Genomic DNA, 15,404 nt, shown 5'->3' on the forward strand with positions numbered 1-15,404 from the left:
TTGTCTGTCTCGTGCCACGCACCCCCTGCCCCCGACAACTGGAATAGGAACACCGTGACGGCGGGGACTCCCATCTGTGCTGGGCCCTGCTGAGCAGGTGACACAGTGCCTGGAGCACAGCAGGTGCCAGATGGGCATCAGCGGAATGGGTGAGGCACACACACGCCTACAAGAGAGCACCCCCGATTTTAGCAGGGCGCAGAGGCTTTGAACGATCTTCAGTACATCCTTTATAGTGGCTGCTGAATTTGGTAAGGGGTAGACTAAATTGCTGTAATCGAGAAGTCCCAAAATATGGAAGGTTGGAGAAGCTGTGACTTTGTCTCCCTCCCTCTTTCTCCGTCACGTAAGAGTCCAGAGATAGATGTTCCACGTAGGGGAGCTTTGCCTCCAAAGTCATCTACAGACCTGTGTTTCCTGTCTGAATCCTTTCCTGTGCCAGCCTCTAGGGTGTTGTCTGCCTTCTGTATGGGGAAGGCAGCTCCCGTGACCATGGGTGCATTGTAGCCTATGGGATTTGGGAAAGAGGTGGGTGGGCATGCCAGACTGTTTGAAAGATGAGACTCAGAAACTGTACCTCTCACTCAGACCTACGTCCCTTTGGCAGCCTAGATGCATGGTCGCTCCTAGATGCCCAGGAGCCTGGGAAATCCGGTCTCCGGCTGGGTGGCCACATGCCCAGCTGGAGCTCAAGAGTTGCGATCCTAAAAGGAAGGAAGGAAGGAAGGCATACTGGGACATAATTAGCAATCTCTGCCAGAGTCGCCTCACATTCTCTGACTTGCTGAGCACTCGTAGGGACAATTAAGACAATACAGCAGAGTAACCCTTTAAGCTCCTTATGTTGGGGCAACCCTTAGGGCATAATGCTATCATTAGGTAGTTGTGAGAGCTCAGTTCAGCAAACTGTTTTTAGAACCTCCTCTGGGCCAGCCTTGCCCTAGGACTGGAGGTAGATCAGATGTGCCCTCCAAGAGCCTGAAGGGCTTACTGGACAGCTGCTGGATGAGGACACCGAGCGTCACTCCCTGGGAGGAGCTCTGTCACACAGGATGGTAGCGAAGCACCGAGGGGAGGGGAGGGGCAGCTCGCTGGTTTTGGAGAGGGGAGGGCATGATCTCGGGGAAGCTTCCCAGAACTGATGACATTGGAGCTGGTACTGAGTCTTGGGAGGAGAGTGTGTGGATATTTGGGGGATGCAGGGCGGGGCTGGAGGTTCCGACAGGGAGTGTTGTGAGCGCGTGGGGATGACTGGACGGCAGGCTGCGGATGTGGGAAGCCAAGTCTTGAAGATCTTTTTATACCTTTCTCATAAGCTTGGGTTTCATCTTAAAGGCGACAGAGGAGTCATTGAAGGATTTTAGTAGTAGGTAAAACGCATGTTTTTCTTGGGCAGGGTAGAAAGTGGGTTGCCCTGGGTGAGGAAAATGGGGCCGGAGACAGCTGTCCCTTCGGCGGCTGCTGTAGAGATCCGGGTGAACCGTGATGGGGCCGCTTCAGGCTTGGCAGTTTTTAGCCTGGAAAGTCAAATAACTAAAATCCATTTAGGTTCAGATTTATTCTTGCTTTATTAATATAGGAATTCTCAAAAACCAAAAATACTATTAAAATCTAACACGGGCAAGATGAGATGAAACTGACCGGTGCTGTTAGTAACCAGTTCCTAAGATTTAAGCAGCCAGTTTTCTGAGATTATTCTGCACTGAAACAAACGTATTCATATGATTTTAAACTCTAATTTCAAACTAATTGCACGACTGAATTTCCTGGCCTCCCATGAGGCTCTCTTCAGTTGAGAATGTTAAATATGTGACAGGATCTGCCGTTCTCCACTCTCTCAACAGACAAGTTAATGACACTTCAGTGGACGTTGTGGCTGGAATCTTGAGGAGAACTCAGTATCTGTCAAATCAGGGACGCATTGTTTCATATTAATTGCATACTGTGGTTTCCCCCATGTTTTTCCCCCTTTCCTTAAAGGACAAGAGGAATTTCCTTCGTGACCCTCCAGCTGGAGTGCAGTTTCATTTTGACTTTGACCAGATGTATCCCGTTGCCCTGGTCATGCTTCAAGAGGACGAGCTGTTGAGCAGGATGAGATTCGCCCTTGTTCCTAAACTGTAAGCACTGTGTTCCCGAGCCAGAGTGGGGCTGTGCACACTGTCAGGGGAAAGTTGTGGAATGGTTTCCTGCTCTCTCTCCATGAGAACAGACTCTGCTGCCCTTCAGCTCGCTTGCTCATGCTCTGCAGTGTCTGTCTGTCTCTCTCCGTCTCTCTCTCTCTCTCTCTCTCTCACACACACACACACACACCCATATAATCAAAACTGAGAGTAGACCTGATAGGAAACGTCGGGTGTAGATAAGATGTGCTCTTTTATCCCCAGCCCCAGAAAGAAGCCAGAACAGTTTCCTACAGAAACAACCAAAGTGCCCATGTCTTCTAAATAGAATTAAGGTCTCCAAGGCCCATCAGGACCTGGCCCACTGCCTTTTTTCCATTCAGGCTCTGTTCTCTGGCAACAATGTTCTTGTTCTCTTTCCCACCTGACTTTTTTCCTCTTCCCAACGGCCTCCTTCTCCTCCGAAAGTCCCTACTTGTCCTTTGAGCTCCAGTGCAAGCATACTGTCTCTTCAGGGATACAACCCTGACAGGTATCAGCAACCCCTCCCCCCCACAAAGGGTCACCTTCCCTTCCCCTCTGCCACCAAGGGCTCTTACCTTTTTTAAATTCCAGTTCCCTGTTTTGAATCTGTTGCACTTTCAGTCTGTAGTCTTTATTAATCTGTGAGTGTTTCTTTTTTATAGCATTCTATTTTTATTATTTTAATATTAAAAAATATTTATTATTTATTTATTTAGAGAGTACAAGTGGGGGCAGGGCGGAGTGAGTGGAGGAGAGAGAGACTCCTAAGCGTACTCCTTGCTGAGCAGGGAGCCCTACATGAGGCTCGGTCCTATGACCCTGAGATCACAACCCAAGCCAAAGTCAAAAGCTCAGCTGCTCAACTGACTGAGCCACCCAGGAGCCCCAGCTCTCAGTGCAGTATCTTCATGTCCTTTGAGAATGTGAAATAGAGTTTTCTTGAAATATTCTTTGGTCTCAATGCTTTTCTCTGTGTCTGTCTTGGGCTCTGTCTTTCATGTTGCAGGTTTTCCTCAGGCTTCCTTATCTGAAGGCACCCCGCTGAGGGAGCGCTGGGAGCTGTGTGTTCCCGCCGGCCTTGTGCACGGGGCGGCTCGTAGCTGAGGGCTGGGTGGCTTCCCCGAAAGGACTCCACCTCCTGCCTGATCCCTCTGAGCTGTGCCAGCTGTCCGAGTGTGGAGCGGCTTGGCTCACAGTTCCCGGTCACTCTCTGCTGCATGGGAACACAGTCCCTGGCTGGAAGGGGCAGCACGGGAGTCACAGCCAGCTGGCCGCTCCTGTGGGGCCTTGCCACCATTCCCCCGCTCTTGAGCCCAGCCGGCACCAGCCTTCAGAGGTGCCTGAGTGCCTCCTGTTCCCCGGGGACTTTCTGAGCAGACGCCTGGTGGACAGGCCCCTTCTTGCCGCCGTCCCTCCTGCGTGCAGTCGCTGCCGCGCTCACTGCTCTGCGGAGTGCATTACTCTTTGCCCTTCACCTTTCCAGCTTCCATTGTGGTCTTCTCGCTAGTTCTCTTGGTCATGTGGAGTTTGTCTACTTAATGCCTTTTCTATTATTTTAGAAGTGTTTTCAGAGGGAGCACAAGTAAATGCATGTTCATTGTGCTATGTTTAGCTGGCCAGACAGGGTTTCGGGCTTTTTTGTTTTGTTTCGTTTTTAAGATTTTATTTGTCAGAGAGAGAAGGAGAGAGCACACAAACAGGGACAGCAGCAGGGAGAGGGAGGAGCAGGCTCCCCAGGGAGCAGAGAGCCCGCTGCGGGACTCGATCTGAGGATTCCGGGATCATGACCTGAGCCGAAGGCAGACCCTCAACCAACTGAGCCCCCCAGGCGCCCCCCAGACAGGGGCTTTAACAAATATGTGCTAGCTCTTTGGTTCCCGTGGAAGGAAAGGTCTTCTCTGTGTGAGAGAAGAGCAAGGGTCCTTGCCGACTTGGAATAGCGCTTGTATCGAACCTTTTACTTATATTACTTTGTAGTGAAACTCTTCATAATTATCAACATGTTCATGGTGAATTTTTATGGCCTTCCCCTCCCCTCCTAAAAAGAAGAGTATGGGGGTGCCTGGGGGGTTCATTTGGTTAAGTGACTGCCTTCGGCTCAGGTCGTGATCCTGGAGTCCCAGAATTGAGTCCCACATCGGGCTCCCTACTTGATAGGGAGTCTGCTTCTCCCACTGACCTCTCTCTCATTCTCTCTCTCTCAAATAAATAAATAAAATCTTTAAAAAGAAGAAAAAAAGTATGTGTTATATGGCTAAAATCTCATTACAAATCTAATTCTTAGATTGTGTCTAAAGTAGCTTTTTTTTAAAAGATTTTATTTATTTGACAGAGATCACAAGTAGGCAGAGAGGCAGGCAGAGAGAGAGGAAGGGAAGCAGCCTCCCCGCTGAGCAGAGAGCCCGATGCAGGGCCCAATCCCAGGACCCTGGAATCATGACCTGAGCCAAATGCAGAGGCTTTAACCCACTGAGCCACCCAGGCGCCCCACAAGTAGCTATTTTGGGGGCACCTGCCTGCCATCACTCTTGATCTCGGAGTCATGAGTTCGAGCCCCACATTGGGTATAGAGATTACTTTAAAGTAAATAAATAGGGGCACCTGGGTGGCTCAGTGGGTTAAGCCTCTGTCTTTGGCTCAGGTCATGATCTCAGGGTGCTGGGATTGAGCCCCACATTGGGTTCTCTGCTCAGCAGGGAGCCTACTTCCCCCTCCCCGACCTTCCTCTCTGCCTACTTGTGATCTTTCTCTCTCTGTCAAATAAATAAAATATTTTTTAAAAATAAAAATAGAGGGGCGCCTGGGTGGCTCAGTGGGTTAAGCCACTGCCTTCAGCTCAGGTCATGATCTCAGGGTCCTGGGATCGAGTCCCGCATCGGGCTCTCTGCTCGGCAGGGAGCCTGTTTCCCTCTCTCTCTCTCTCTGCCTGCCTCTCCATCTACTTGTGATTTCTCTCTGTCAAATAAATAAATAAAATCTTTTAAAAAAATAAAATAAAATAAAATAAAAATAGATAAATAAAGTAGCTATTTTTAGTGAAGGATATCAAAAAAGTCATCTGATCTATTTTTTACTGTTATGCTCACAAAACCCTGAGAACTGGCTTTTGAACAGTTTTTGTATATATGTCTGTTGGACACTCTTTCATATCAGAATTTGAGGTTATACCTATTCTGAATAACTGCTTCCTTTTGAGAGAAGAAGCAAAACTCTGGGGTTCAGGTGGGCGTTGCATCTACAGGCTCCATTAACTTGAAGACCATATGAATCACCGTGGGCCACTTGGCAGATTCCCTGCCAGTGCTCTCGGGACTGTCCAGGGGCCCAGGCGCTCTGGGGCATGTGGCCCAGTGTACTCGTGGCAGGCACGTAGCTAGCTCTGATTCCATAGGTTTGCTTGTTGAGAATTCTGGACTGCCTTTTACTGCTGAGAGTAATTTTTAGAGTTTTTAAGATTTGGAGAATTGGTGTTTGGCAAACAATATTTCTAGTTTGTTGCTGGTCAGGTAAATTGTCTACTGAGTAATATAATTCCAGTTTCCTGTTAATTCTGCTAGGGATGATTTTAGAAATTAAGGGTTATCATTTTTTATAAATCTTTATCTGTTAGAAATGCTTACTGAAGTATTTGTGGATGAAAGGATGTGTAATAGCTGGCATTGTCTTAAAAATATTCCATCCTACACCCAGAGAAAGGTAGGTGTGGAGAGGGGCATAGGTAAAACACGATTGGCAAAATAAACTGGTAGTTGTCGGCTAGGTCACGGGTACATGGGGCTTCTTTGTTGTAGTTGCTCCACTTTTGTTTTCGTTGAAACTTCCAGAACAAAACAAATGAGCCATCATCACACACAAATCTAGGGCTTCTGGACTTTTCCTTCCTGGCACGCAGAAGTGCAACTTTGATCATTTGAGACAGTTTTTGTAAACAGAAGCCGTCATGAGCCAGGAACAATTTAGAAAATAAATCAAAAAAAAGAAAAAAGAAATCAAAACAAACACTTGCTCTATGTTTCAAAATACCTTCCAGTGCACTGACACTTGCCGGCGAAGCCAGTGCTGGCATGAGCCAGGGCTCTTGCATCAGAAACAGCCTCTGAGGCCTTCCCTTGGCCGACAGTAGAGAAATCCCAAGCCCTTTCCAGCCTCGGACTGACCTATGCCCACTGTCTGGGAAGAGGCTGTTTAGAGTTATTGTAATGCCTTCAAAGAGTCCATGAAAACATAAGTGGTAAGATAGACATTTGGGAGTGGCATGGTTTTCTTTGTCATAGGGCTCCTCACAATCTTTTTTTCCTTTTTTAATATTTTATTTATTAGAGAGAGTGCATGCACGAGCAGGGGAGAGGGGCTGAGGAAGAGGAAGAAGCAGATTCCCCTCTGAGCTGAGAGCCCAGTGACCTTGATTTCAGGACTCTGGAATTATGACCTGAGCCAAAGGCAGATGCTTAGCTGACTGCGACACCCAGGCGCCCCGCTCAGAATCTTTATATGTCATTCGCATTGTGACTCTGTCCAGAGTGTAACAGTATTTCTCTAATGTGCCTCGGTGAGCACATCCTCTCACATCAAGAGGGAGAGGTTCTGGGAAAGGAAACAGCCCAGAGAGCAGACGTTGCCCACGATCTGCTGTAGATTGGTGGTACACCTGTTTCATTTTGGATATTTCATAAAGCTCAGAATTAAGTGACTTTGAAGACATTCAGGCAGCTCACTACCTCATGGGAAGCTAAGCTCACTTCTGTCTAACTGTGACGTTAACAGTCTAAGATTCTTGAACTTATCCAAGTAAAGAGCCCCAGTTCCCCCCCTCCCCCCGCCGCCACCCCGGGTATCTTCATCTCTGTGCCCCCTCACGATCCAGGTGCTTAACCTCCAAAAGTGGGTTCTCTGAAGTGAATATAAAGTGTTGTCTAATTGCAGAAGAGCACGCTATAGGTCGTTTTTGTGTTGCTTTTTAAAGACTTCTTTATTTTACTTACTGAATCCTCGAGCAGACTCCCTGCTGAACAAGGAACCCCACGCAGGGCTTGATCCCATGACCCTGAGATCATGACTGGAGCTGAAACCAAAAGTCAGCCACTTAACCAACTGAGCCACCCAGGTGCTCCTTGTGTTGCTTTTTAAAATGCTGCCTAAGATTTTGTTCGCTTTTCTGCAGGCCGCAGCATACTCTTGTTTGCTCAGGTGAACTTGTGACTGACCGTAACACCTCACGAACTGCTGTTAAGCCAGGCCTCCTTCCTGCTGAACTATGTCCAAGAGATGTTAAAAGAAAAAGAGGGTTGTGAGACCACATGAGTTTGGAAAATACTACTTTCCATTTACTTGGCATAGTAAGAACTTACCAAGTAAGAGGTTATTATTCCTGTGACCACTCGTGTTGGCAGATAACCTGGTTTATTTGTCCCTGAATCACCCGGATAGGGCCTGATGCATGTGGCACTCGATAAATATTGGTAGAATTAATGAAAGAAAAGATGGGGTGCATCTAGCAGCATGTCTTGTTACCTAGCCTAGCCCATGTAGATAACCTTGTATTTTGCCTTTGTCGCGTAAAAAAGCCAGTCTTCCTTGGGACACTTGGGTGGCTTAGTTGGTTAAGCGTCTCTCTTAATTTTGGCCCAGGTCATGATCTCAGGGTTGTGAGATTTAACTCCACGCTGGGCTCCACAGTGGGTATAAAGCCTGCTTAAGATTCCCTCCCTCACTGCCTCTCTTAAAAAAGAAAAAAAAAAAAAAAAAAACTAGCCTCTGTCACTTAAAAAGCTAGTCTCCTGGCCCAGCTTCACCATTCACAGATATGACAACTGTGTGTTCTCCTGACTTAACTAAGGCAAGTCCTGTCTTTATCCATAAGCCCACATCCTGGAATTTTCTCTTAGTTCTCATTGATTTTCTTCTACTCCTTCAAAATCTTTCTCAGTCATGCTTTCTTCCTTAGGTTTCTCCCCATTCTAAGACCTTGCATCCCTTCAAGTAAACCAGGGGGTAGAGAGGCATTCTGCTACCCTTTTGTCACTTCTACTAGCAAGATGTCTTGGGAGCACAAAAATGAGTGATTCCTCCAGGCAAAAAAAAAAAAAAAAAAAAAAGCCCCACACATACTCCAAAGGTCACCAAAGCCGTTGCTAGTTATGATAGGGGTGAACATTTTATGTTTTTTGTTGAGTTTTGTTTTGCCTTCCACCCTTAAGATTTTATTTGATTGCTCTGAGGTAAGCATAGTCATGTTGCTTTTTATTTTTAAATCTTCATATAGAAAAGTTGGAGATATAGCATAAAAACTTTTTTTTTTTTTTTCACTCAATTTGAGCCCTGATGTTCCTGCAAACAAGGCTTTTCCAGCATAACCATCCAGATCAGGAAACAGTCACATATGTTTTAATGCCATCTAATTCTCAGACCCCATTCATGTTGGGTTTTTTTTTTTTAAAGATTTTTTTTTACATATATTTATTTGACAGACAGATCACAAGTAGGCAGAGAGGCAGGCAGAGAGAGACGGAGGAGGAAGCAGACTCTCCACCGAGCAGAGAGCCCGACTCGGGGCTCGATCCCAGGACCGTGAGATCATGACCTGAGCTGAAGGCAGAGGCGTTAACTCACTGAGCCACCCAGGCGCACCCCCATTCATGTTTTATCATTTGTCCCAATGTCCTCTTGAGTAAGAGGATCCTGTACAGACTCAAGTGTTGCATTTAGCTTTCGTGTCTCTTAGTCTCCTTCGGTCTGTTGCATCCTGTCAGCTGGTGCACACTGCCATTTTGTCCTGTTACTGTCCACACTTTGGTCACTTCGCTTGATGAAGGCGGTTTCTGCCAGACTTCTTGACTATAAAGTTACTTCTTCCCTCTTTGAAATGAGTATTTTCTGGAGAGGTACTTTGAACTCTAAAAATACTGCATTCCTCATCAGACTTTGAATGTATTCATGTATTTATTTTTGTCTATATTGACTCATGGTTCTATTTTATGCAATGGTTATAATCCGTTGCTGTCATTATTTATTTTGATGCTCAAATTATCGCCAACTTGACCAGCGGAAGCACATTCAAGCTTCTTTGTCTTTTGACTCATTTTCATCATTCTTTAAGTGCTTCCTTGTTTCCTGTATGGAATAGTCCAGGCTCCTCTTGTTCTCTCCTTTGTAACCCTGGAATTGGCCACTAATCCAAGGAGCTCTGATTCATTTTAGTGGAAAATGGTGTACAGACACCAAGCTTTGAGTGCTAGTCATGTTCATTGCTATTGGGGTGTCACTACCCCTTGGTCCACTCAGCGGACAGAGCTGGGGAATATCTGTGTGCTCATGTATATACACATATACTCATTTGCATCTCTATTGAATGAAAGCCATGTATTCATGGTGCTACCTCACAACAGGGATCATTCTCGAATTTTCCCTTTCAATGCTTCTAACTCCCTTCTCTGATCATGAGAAACTTGGTTTGCATGTCCTTAAAATTTCTGTTTAATTAATGAACCCCCTGCGTGTAACCAGTCTTCCATTTTTGCCACCACCCCTTCTCCTGCTCAGACACCCCCCTCTCCCTGCTCATACTGTCACTTCCCATTCCAGGCCACCCCCATGTGGACACTCACCTTACCCACCTTGGTCACCAGCACCCCCTGCCAGGTGATTCTCATAGGCAGACAAGTTTGAGGACCACTGAGCATTCTTAGGTTGAACTGCACTTCAGTCTTTTTTTTTTTTTTTTTAAGATTTTTATTTATTTATTTTGACAGAGAGAGATGACAAGTAGGCAGAGAGAGAGGAGGGAAGCAGGCTCCCCGCTGAGCAGAGAGCCCGATGCGGGGCCCAATGCAGGGCTCGATCCCAGGACCCTGGGATCATGACCTGAGCCAAAGGCAGAGGCTTTAACCCACTGAGCCACCCAGGCGCTCCTGCACTTCAGTTTTTTATCAGTCATCTCCCACGTCCCTACTAACATTTACTGATTGCTACTTATCTGTGTGCTGCCAGACATTTCCTTTCATAACAAACTACACCCACAATCTTTTCTTGTCACTGCTTGAAAGCTCTTAATTGTTCGGTCAGCAGCAAACACACTGCCATTCTGGCTGCGCTTGTGCTCTCCCAGGCCGGTGTGCTGGTCTCACAACAGTGCCTGTTTCCTCTGCTGACGGCCCTGTTGGTAGCATCAACATACCAAGAAATGCAGAGGTTTCATTGGTGTTCTGTAAGTTGTCTTTTGCTGCTGTGGAGAAGATAGCTATTCTTTTTATCCTGTCCCACAGCTTCCAGTTCAAAAGCAAGTGAGAATCTCCTTTGAGCCTCACTCGGATTTGAAAATGCGCCTAAAAAACCCTTTCCTCCCGCCTCTGCTAAAACAGACCCCCCCCCCCCAAACATGCATTTGTATGTGTCACGGGCATTCTCAAATGCCTTGTTGTCTGTCCTGAAAAGCGTGAAAGAAGAAGTGTTTTGGAGAAACTACTTTTACCGCGTCTCCCTGATTAAGCAGTCAGCCCAGCTCACGGCCCTGGCCGCCCAGCAGCAGGCCTCCGGGAAGGAGGAGAAGAGCCGTGGCACCGAGGAAGACCTGCCGCTGACAGGTATGTTTGGAGAAGACTTCACTGTGTGTTTAAAAAAAAAAGAGTTACCTTCAAAATATTCTTAGAGACTCTCATGAGCTTGTCATCTTGTACGTACCAAAAATGTCATTGTAATCTTCTGGAAAACTCTTTCCTTTCCAGTGGAACATTCATTTTCGTTGCCCTCTCTCTGACCCTGCTCACATGTCTTCCCCAAGCTTTGCTTTCCTTTGCTTTCTTTTTCTTGTTCTTTGGGGTTTCTACTTCTTTTTATTTCTCTCTCGGTCACTAGGCATTTTCCCATCTCTTTCCTTGCCCTTTACGATGTAACATTTTATACCTTCTGTCCTCTCCCGATTCAGTCCACTGCTTTTCTTTATTTCTCTGCTTCCATTCAAGCAGATGCTCCCCTGGTACTGTACCCTGTAGACCAGAACTGAGCTCCGTTCCACTCCAAGTTACTAGTGGCTAGGCCAGACCTAGCTCTTACTGGGACAGCTGACCCCTGGTTGTTGGGGAAGTGTTTTATAATACCAGCAACAATTTAAGATCTGTAGTAATAATTAAAATGAGAAAGGTATTCCAAAAACTAAGAACGTATTTTGTGTCATATTTTTAACATTTCATGAACACCTGTATGTAGGTACTAATTATAGCTAAAGACTTACCTGTTCGTGGAATTTTAAATAATTATGCAGAACCGTGTATCCTAAGGCACGGGTTGTACAGACCACCAGAAAAGAACCTGACACTGCATGTAGGGTCAGGGAAATGTAATGAAGTTGCTCTATACAGTAAAATTTGGCATTTTGCATATAGATGTTAAAAAGAATCCCAGTTGTCTGTTATTCTTTATTATTTGCTTTCATTGATTTTACTAGAAAATGCCATTTTACCAACTACTGCCTGTATCACAAAATGGGCTTAAGACAGGATTCAGTAAAGACTATACACCTAGTAAGGTTCATAAGATAGAAAACGTGGCCCAGGAGAAGGAGGGGAAGTGTTGTACTTTGCTTTGTGCTTTCCAGCATTTGTGACAAATGGAAAATTTGATAAATAACTGAATTCTCAGTATCCTAAAAGAAGGAGCAGATCTATTCCTGAATTTGATTCCAGCTAACACTGAGGTCAAAATTTATTTCCTGCTTAGAAATCTTAAATGAGGGGCATCAAATAGGATGACATTTAAAACATAAGTATAGTATTCCCAAAAGAAAGAAGTTGAAATGGTCTAACCTAGCTATTTCTTGAAAGCATAACATAAAAGCTCATTTCTGAAAATTATTTAGTATCATCGTACTTGTGGATATTTTAGTTGTTACTATAACATGTATTCAGAATTGAATCAAGCAATTTTTGTCTCTTTTATTCTCACTTCTTAGAGGCAGTACGGCCCAAAACGCCACCTGTCGTAATCAAATCTCAGCTTAAAACTCAAGAGGTAATACAGTTTTACGTTGTACCTAGTAGTTGATGTCTGGAAATGAAATAACTCTGTGTTAACTCTCAGCTCCCATGTGAAACTGCTTATGAATATGGGTCTTACCTGTTTTGAGGAAGAGGGGTCCAGCACTTGCGTAGTTAGGGACCTGTAGCTGAGACGTGAGGCGATTCCCTGCTGTCAGTCATTTTAGATGCACTGTCAGGAATTGGACTGAATGACTGGAGTGACCCAGCCTGAGAAAGCACAGCGGATTCAGGTAGAGGCTCATCTGGCTCCCAAGCCGCCGCGCAGGTTAGAAGGCCGGAGAGCAGTGAGCATCTGACTAGCGGAGGAAGGAGAAGAAACGGACGCTGCGCTAACTGCTGCTTAGAAAACCATTCCCAGAGCTGCTTTGTTGCATTTCAGGATGAAGAGGAGATTTCTACCAGCCCAGGGGTTGCTGAGTTTGTCAGCGACGCCTTTGATGCCTGTAACTTAAATCAGGAGGATCTGAGGAAGGAAATGGAGCAACTGGTTCTTAACAAAAAGGAGGAGGAGACAGCCGTTCTAGAAGGTACCAGACTAACAAAATTGCTGTACTCTTTTCGGATTCTGAAGTAGATTGTAGAAAATGTCATTCTGAAGCAAATGCACAAACATACTGTAACTTCTGCGTCGGAATCGCTTCTCTGTTCCCTGTTAGCAGGTGGATTCTAGCACAGGTGACCAGACCTCACGTCCCTCTGCCTTAAGCACGCACAGGAGTGGAGAGTGGAGAGACTGAGCCCAGAGAGGATAAGTGATTGGTCCAAGGCACCTCACCCCAACAACATGTGGCCAATAACGGGCAACACAGAGCACATACCCTTTCACTTAGAGACACTGTCCTCCAACCTTCTACTTGGGTTTATACTTTTTTTTTTTTTTTAGATTTTACTTATTTATTCGACAGACAGAGATCACAAGTAGGCAGAGAGGCAGGCAGAGTGGGGGGGAGCAGGCTCCCTGCTGAGCAGAGAGCCTGATGTGGGGCTTGATCCCAGGACCCCGAGATCATGACCTGAGCCGAAGGCAGAGGTTTAACCCACTGAGCCACCCAGGCGCCCCTATACTTTAAAAAAAAAAAAAAAGATTTTATCATTCGAGAGAGCAAGAATGTGCACATGAGCAAGGAGAAGGGCTGAGGGAGAAGCAGGCTCCCCAGTGAGCAGGAAGCCCAACATGGGGCTCAGTCCCAGGACCCTGGAGTCATGATCTGAGTCAAAGGCAGACACTTAACTGACTGAGCCCCCCAGGGGCCCCTTGGCTTTATACTTCTTTGTAGAAGATTCTTTTCCCTGCTGCTGTGTGACACAGAGCATTGCTTCCAGGAAGGAGCGTCTGCCTTTAAAAAAATAATATAGAGACAAAGTGCCAACGGGCCGGGGGGGCTGCTTTCTTTGGCACATCAGGACAAATGACTGGCTTTCTACTGGGTGAAAAGCAAAGGCTTGGGTTAATCATCATCGATGAATAGTGTTTCATGAAGGCTTCTGAGACTTACAATGTACTCGGGAAGCCAGCTGCCTCCATTTGTGCAGAGAACACCCGTGAGACAGCTCGCTACCCGGAGGTGAGCTGGAGCCCTGACGGCACGCCACAGACGGACTTCGGAGGAAAGAATTGGGAAGGAAGGAAGGAAGGAAGAGTCTCTGGGGGAAAGAGAGGCCAGAGGGAACTGAAAACTTGGGCTCACTAGGTACCTCAGACCCCTCCCACCCCATCTGTTTCTGATAAAGATGGCTGCTGGCCACCGCGGAAGGACAGTGGGCAAGAGCCCCATGTGTCGTAGGCGGACTGGGCACTGGTTCCCTTTTTGCTGGAAGTTGCCCTGAGGCAGGATTCGTAAGGTGCTGGCTAGATGCTTTGGGCAAGCTGTTCTGTCACTGAATTCCTGCCCAAGTTATAATTGGGACCATGTAATATTCTTTTTTTTTTTTTTTTTTTTTTTAAGATTTATTTATTTACTTATTTGACAGAGAGATCACAAGTAGACAGAGAGGCAGGCAGAGAGAGAGAGAAGCAGGCTCCCTGCTGAGCAGAGAGCCCGACATGGGACTCGATCCCAGGATCCCGAGATCATGACCCGAGGCGAAGGCAGCGGCTTAACCCACTGAGCCACCCAGGCGCCCCGAGACCATGTAATATTCTTTTATATATTTATTGTCTTGGCCCCCAGCTAAACTGTAGGTTCCTCAGGGCAGTTGCACCTTGTTTTTGCACCCCACGGTACCTAACATGGAGTCTGGCACCCAGCAAGCCACCAATAAATACTGTGACATTGGTGGTTTGCCATGGAACACACTGCATCCTTTCCCTTGATTCTCCACTCCCAAGAAAAATGAAAACATTTGGTTTTGGGAGGGGCGCCTGGGTGGCTCAGTGGGTTAAGCCTCTGCCTTTGGCTCAGGTCTTGATCCCAGGGTCCTGGGATCGAGCCCCACGTTGGGCTCTCTGATCAGCTGCCTGCTTCCCCCTCTCTATCCACCTGCCTCTCTGCCTGCTTGTGATCTCTCTCTCTCTCTCTCTGTCAAATAAATAAATATATAAATAATCTTTAATTTAAAAAAAATTGGTTTTTGTTTACTCTATAGCTACGAAGTTTAAGGTTTGTATTTACTTATTTATTTACTTTTAAAGATTTTATTAATTTGTCAGAGAGGGGGAGCACCAGCAGAGGGAACAGCAGGCTAAGTAGGCAGAGGGAGAAGCAGACTCCCTGCTGAGCAAAGAGCCTGATCTGGGACTCTCTAGGATTATGACCTGAGCTGAAGGCAGACACCTAACCGACTGAGCCACCGAGGAGTCCCAAGGTTTGTTTTTAAAAGAAGACAATGGGGGCACCTGGGTGGCTCAGTCCATTAAGTGGCTGCCTTCCGCTCAGGGCATGATCCCAGGGTCCTGGGATAGAGCCCCGCATCAGGCTCCCTGCTCAACAGAGAGCCTGCTTCTCCTTCTCCCTCTGCCTGCTGCTCTACCTACTTGTGATCTCTGTCTGTCAAATAGATAAATAAAATCTTAAAAATAAAAAAAAAAGTCTTGTTTAAAAATATAAAAATAAAAATAAATAAAATAAAAGAAGACAGAGGAGGTGCCCAGCTGGCTCATTTAGCAGACCATCTGACTCTTGATCTCAGGGTTAGGAGTTTAAGCCCAACATTGGGCATAGATATTACTTAAAATCTTTAAAAAAAAAAAAAAAAGATCAAAATGAATTTTGGCTTTGTTTTTTCA

The 15,404-nt window shown here is 46.2% G+C and overlaps 1 protein-coding gene across 3 annotated transcripts in view; it reads left to right on the forward strand.

Moving 5' to 3' along the window:
* The window catches only part of SYAP1 (synapse associated protein 1), a 32,797-nt gene that overhangs the window by 12,658 nt on the left and 4,735 nt on the right, over nt 1–15,404 (forward strand). For all 3 annotated transcript variants that reach the window (XM_045089335.1, XM_045089334.1, XM_045089336.1), the window contains 4 exons: nt 1,981–2,120; nt 10,578–10,726; nt 12,091–12,149; nt 12,558–12,705. In XM_045089335.1, the coding sequence (XP_044945270.1) occupies nt 1,981–2,120; nt 10,578–10,726; nt 12,091–12,149; nt 12,558–12,705 (496 nt within the window). The remainder of the gene's footprint in view (nt 1–1,980; nt 2,121–10,577; nt 10,727–12,090; nt 12,150–12,557; nt 12,706–15,404) is intronic.

The sequence above is a fragment of the Mustela putorius genome, unplaced genomic scaffold (genome assembly GCF_011764305.1).
Source record: "Mustela putorius furo isolate JIRA1106 unplaced genomic scaffold, ASM1176430v1.1 tig00003836_pilon_pilon_pilon, whole genome shotgun sequence".
Taxonomy (NCBI): Eukaryota; Metazoa; Chordata; class Mammalia; order Carnivora; family Mustelidae; genus Mustela; species Mustela putorius.